The sequence below is a fragment of the Condylura cristata genome, unplaced genomic scaffold (genome assembly GCF_000260355.1).
Source record: "Condylura cristata isolate star-nosed mole 26May11 unplaced genomic scaffold, ConCri1.0 scaffold00023, whole genome shotgun sequence".
Lineage (NCBI taxonomy): Eukaryota > Metazoa > Chordata > Mammalia > Eulipotyphla > Talpidae > Condylura > Condylura cristata.
This window is the reverse complement of record NW_004567124.1, coordinates 6,997,613-7,003,377: the sequence shown is the minus strand read 5'-3', so window position 1 is coordinate 7,003,377 and position 5,765 is coordinate 6,997,613. Positions and strand designations below refer to the sequence as shown.

At 35.0% G+C, this 5,765-nt stretch overlaps 1 protein-coding gene across 1 annotated transcript in view; it reads right to left on the bottom strand.

Annotated features, from left to right (window-relative positions):
* Window positions 1–568: 568 nt before the first annotated feature.
* The window catches only part of CLPX (caseinolytic mitochondrial matrix peptidase chaperone subunit), a 43,460-nt gene continuing 38,263 nt past the window's right edge, over window positions 569–5,765 (bottom strand). The window contains exons 13-14 of the mRNA XM_004687672.2: window positions 3,587–3,693; window positions 569–2,380 (exon numbers count right to left, since the gene is read on the bottom strand). Of these exons, the coding sequence (XP_004687729.1) occupies window positions 2,290–2,380; window positions 3,587–3,693 (198 nt within the window). The 3' untranslated portion in view covers window positions 569–2,289. The remainder of the gene's footprint in view (window positions 2,381–3,586; window positions 3,694–5,765) is intronic.

Sequence of the window (5,765 nt, the reverse complement as noted above, 5' to 3'; positions counted from 1 at the left end):
CTAAAGGTCTTGAGAAGTAAAGGTATGATGGATTACCTTATTGTAATGTGGAGAAGTTGAGTTTCCATGAGAGACCTTTCAGTTGTAACTGGAGAAAAAGGTTGGATACAGAAGCAGGAAGATTAACAGATTTGATAGGAAGATGAATTTCATCTTCTGATGACTTTTCAGTAAGAAGCAAAGTCTTTAGTAGGATGGAGAACAGAGTCTATCAAAATGGTCATCTTAGAGCAAAATATGAAGTCACATTGCCTATTTTACAACTCCTAAAACTCCCTACTGTGTCACATTTCCGAGATTTTTAAATTCTCATTATTCCTTTCTGGTAAACCCCTACTTTTTCTCCCAAATCCATTAGGATCGCTAACTTTTGGGATATCAAACCAGGTACTTACCTTATTTCCATAATTATAATGCACGGAAGTTTGTGTTTGCCCCCACCACTAAATAACAAGATACTTGAAAACTTTGGTCTGTGTTCCTTGTGTGGGATATGTAGGACCCATTCAGGGCATTCAATTAAGGATTTTCAATAAATGTTCAACATAAACTTTAATAACACTTTTTGTCTATGGAATCTACAATCAGAATTTATTAGAGGAATATAAAAGTGCCAAGGATTAACCAATCATTAGAACAAAGTAGCTCGTGACATGTGAATCCTTCTAAAAATGGCACTGCATTATGCACATATACCACACTGGCTTTCATTCAGTCCTTTAGTTTTATTCAAATGGCAAAAGAAGTTTCAAGATACAAATTGTAGTTATACTCAGTTATGTTTGATTTAAAAACATCAATTATGCTTTGTTAACAACTTCCAAAACCAAATCTAAGTCATCGTGACTAAAATGTCTCCCAGTCCATTTCTGGAAGATTACCCTTAATATATTTAGAAGTTACATCAATTTTCACTCTACAAAAAGGAAAATGATGCAATAAAAGATAATGAACAGTTACAAGTTCCTTCTGAGAAGAACTTTAACCATTACTAGGGAGACTAAGAAGAATACCTGTTTTTGTTCCATACTGTTAGCAGCCAGTCTTAAACACTGAAAAAATTCATTTCTGGTCCTATCTCCATCTTACAGAGACAGAAGCTATCTCACCTCTCTCATGACATCATAGAAAGTCCAAGTCATCATCAATAGGATTTAGAATTTGCTAATACCTTAAGGTTCTTTTCCTAAGAACAAGGGAATAAGAGGCAAACTCAATTTTGAAAACCAAAAAAGAAAAATATCTGAATGTACTCTGATTTAAACTATTTCAAATAGGCTGAACTAAATGAATGATATAGGCTGGTATCAACACTATAGAAGGAAAGAAAATAATTTAAAAAGTGCCAAATATTTTAGTGTTTATAGAATCCAATAATTTTTATTTTTGTCCTCCAAATTTGTTTGTTATACAATGACAGTTAGAAACTTTTATTTTAGTGTGAACACATTAATTTCTGTGATAGCAAAACAGACTTTAATGTTCTATGAAGCCAAAGAAATATCCAGCACCAAACAAAACGAAACTAGTTAAGTATTTCAGGTAAGTGCACAGTAATAGGATTTTTATTTAGTTCAGCATATGGCTGTTACATGACTGATGTTGCATGCTACTTTTAGAATTAGATGTACAGACTTTTCCTGAAGATTCAAGGCATACTTCAATCCTGTCTGCTCATTTGTGGTACTGATATGGCAAATCAGACCGTCAGCAAGGTAATGGCCTGTTGAAAGTACCAATTGGGAAATTAGTGTCATGCATTAGGGCTAAGAATACAGCTAACTAAATCATCAAAATTTCTCCAGGGTACTTTTTCCATGAAAATTTTAACTACTTGGAAACTTCCTGTTCCAATTTTTAAGATGAATGAAGTTCTCAAGTTTTGGGGAAACAAATATGGGTAGAAAAAAGTTAAACTTAAGATTCCCAAACTTCAATTTTTAGAGAATTTATTTTCCCATTTGTAGAGTAACATTATTGTAAAATCCAGTTATTGCAAATACCTGCATTGCTTAAAAGAACTAAGAATTTTGTTAAAGCATATTTTTTAAAAACAACCAAAATAATGTACATTTTTCTCTTAACATTGTGTCATTAAGTCCACATAATGTCCTCTGTATAAATCAATGTGATGTTACATAATATACATGATCTGATTTTTATCCTAAAGGTTTCTGACCATGTATGATATCCAAAATAGATCCAATGCTTTTAATGTCAGACTGTAGACAGTTATGATCCTAAACAAAGGAAGGAAAAGCTTTATATACAGGACAGAAGTCTGAGAATTTAGCTGTTTGCAGCATCTGCTTGGCGAGGCCATCCTTCTTCTTCAACTCCAGAGTCATATTCCTCTTCAGATGATTCTTTCGCTGGAGCTCTGTAATGAAAGCCAATCATGTTTATTCTGTTTAATTAAGGATAAACATGATTTGTAGACTGAAAAATAATAAATTAACCCACAGAGTTAGAAAAGCCATGCACTTTTAATATCAAGATTGTTTGGATGAAATATTGGAAAATTTTAGACTACACATTCAAGAGTTGCAAGTAATTTCCTTAACATTTTCCCTAATAGACTTACCACTGAAATAAAAAGACAAGTCTTCAGTTGTGAAGACTTAAAAAATCAGTTTCTTCAGAAAATAAGGTACAATCTAATATTTCAACTCAAATGCTTCACATTTAGTATGTCTATAGTAAAGAAGTTGACAGTTTCTGACCAATTCCAACCTGACTCAAATTCATCAAAATTATGATCAGAACACCACAGTTCCCTTTAAAGTCATATATTGTTATTAAACAGTAAAACAAAGTATGCCTTTTCAAAAGTTATTCAAAATTAAATCACTGCCTTCTAAGTTATCTTAGAAGATAAACATAAAACAACATAATCTGTCACTATGTTAAAACAGAAACCTAATTTTTGGTAGGTAACATTAATGTCAAGCACTGCAAAATAAATATTTGTTGAATAGATCAGGGGGCAGTAAACTATAGCCTGCAGGTCAAATAAAAGCACAACCACCTATTTTTGAAATAAAGATTTACTGATACATAGACATGTTCATTCATTAATGAACTGTCTGATTGCCTTCATACTATAAGCTCTGCACTAAGTAACTGCAATACAGAGTCTATGACCCTAAATTATATATACAGCCCTCAATAAGAATAGAATATTTGCTTGCCCCTGGAATAAAGCAGTGAAAGATGTGTCAAATATGTTGACTGATATGATACAACTGAGAAAAAATTTTGTCAACAAAGTTCATGGTGAAAGCCATGATTAGAGAATAAGTACTTTCTTTAAATCTTTTCATATGGATTACGTTTATGTCTCCTTCGATACTTCTTTCTTAAAGGAGAAAAAGTGGAGGCTAAATTTGAAGATCAGTTTTCAAAAAGACTCAAAATACTATTTTTTTATGTACCAAAATTTGAACATTTTTCTACAAAAATTAAGATATTGTTTCCTTTACAAATATAAGCATTTTTATACAAATCTGATGACAGACTAATAAGACAAAGCAATAAAGGCTGATCTTAAGTTTTAGGCGTGTTCTAGCTTTACAATATACTTTACCGGATATAACCTGGTTCCTTTTTTCCTTCTACCACTTCTTTGTCAACCTCCACACATACAATATCAGAATTAGGAACTTCAAACATTGGTTCTAATAACAGCTTTTCCTACAGAGATTAAAAGTAATGAGTTATAGTGAAAATTGAGGATACATTAAAATAATTGTACTCTATAGGCTACCAAACAAATTCATTAATTCAACAAATATTACTAAATTGCTATGATGTAACCAGAACTAAATTTTGAAAAAAAGTCAGTGTAAAAACTTTCATATTCTTCATATTAAAACAGCACCTAGTTAAAGTCATTTATAAGTAATGTTATTTGTCTATAGTTCTGCCAACTTGTGCACATAGCAAATTTTGACTATGCTTTCAGATGTAAATGTTACTCAGAAGCATTCCTGACATACTCTATGACCAAAGAGGTAAAGTGGTAACCCTTACTTTGAAAATAATTTAATCCTGGATCACCTGTACTAAATTTTTCCAATAAGCATTTCTCTTAAGTGCTGTAGTAGATCAAATGTCATTCATGGAAGAAACTAGTTTTGCATGAACTAGGGGCTGGCTAGATTATATCTCATCTAAAGGAAAATACTGGCTAAGTACATCAAATTTCCTTAAAAAAAATGTCAACTTGAAGCTGAAAAAGATCATGCTTAGTAAAATAAGCCAGAAAGAAAAGGAAAAATACCGGATGGTTTCTCTCATAGCAGGAATATAACCGAACAGGTGAAAAAATAATGATAATGATGAACAGCTATATACCAGAGACATTTTGTGTGGGTGGCATGGGGAATGGGATCAAAACAGTGGGAGGAGGGAAATGCACTAGACTATGGTGATGGCACATGGGTGATCTGGTGATGGGAAACCCCAGGGGATTGCAACTGAGATGGGAAAATGCACAAAAATATGTAAAAATAAACTATTATATATATATATATAAAAAAAAGGTCAACTATGGGTCTCTCCTTGGTGATGCTGCAGGTTAAAGCACAGCACTAAAGAGCTAAAGCCACTTCCATATGAGTTTGATCTTCGCCTGCCCAAAAGGTGATCCATATGGTATGGCAGACCTCTCCTGACCCGCTCGCTGCTCCCCTCAGCAGTGTACTTTGACGATCTGGCTCTTCTGCTCTCCATTGTCTCTGGTGAATCCTCTCACCACCCCTGCACCTCTGGCCTGTACCCCAGTTCTGTATGCACAAATAAATAATTCTTAAAAAAAAAAAAAAAGGTCAAATATGGGCCCTCCCTGGTGGTGCAGTGGGTTAAAACACAGCACTAAGAAGCTAAAGCCACTTCAACATGAGTTCAATCCCCACCCCGGAGGCATGGTAGGCCTCCTCTGACTGCCCGCTGCTCCTCTCAGCAGTGTACTTCATCATCTGCCTATTCTGCTCCCCTAACTCTGTCTCTGTTGAATCCCCTCACCTCCCTTGCACATCTGGCCTGTATCCCACTTCTGTATGCATAAGTAAATAAATCTTCAAAAACAAAAAAAAAGTCAGCTGTATCACCTGTTCTTCTAGTTTGTATGTCTATAAATCTGCTGTTAATCAGTTAACAGCTGAAGTCAGGTCTTCATTACAAAGACTATTTTCAAACTGTCTGTAATGGATGTGTAGCTCTAATTTAAAAGTCCTTCTGAGATCAGAAGTAATGTTTACCAGTAAAATCCTTAAAAGAGAATAGAAACGTGCTTCCTTTAGGAGCATGTAAGAAAACAATAACCCACTGTACAGCCAGACCTAGTGGAGGTTAGAAGGAAAGGGGAGAGGAACTCTCAGGAAGAAAGTAGGTAGTAGCTGAAAATAGTTTGGGTCTCTAGGATTTTTATGAAAAAGAAAAAGTGAGTTAACTTTGGCTCTCCCTGGTGGTGCAATGGGTTAAAGCACTTTGAAGTTAGCCTCAGTGGGATCCCAGCCAGGGAGGTGACCCACAAGGCACAGCAGACCTTTCCTGTCTTGCCTGCTGCTCCCCTCAGCAGTGTGCTGTATCTGCCTGTTCTCCTCCCCACTCTGTCTCTGATGAATTCTCTCACTGGCCCTGCACCTCTGGCCTGTATCCCAGTTCTGCATTCATAAATAAATATTTTTTAAAAAAAAAAAGGTGAAATGTGGCCCTCCCTGGTGGCGCAGCGGGTTAAAGCACTGCACTAAGAAGCTGAAACC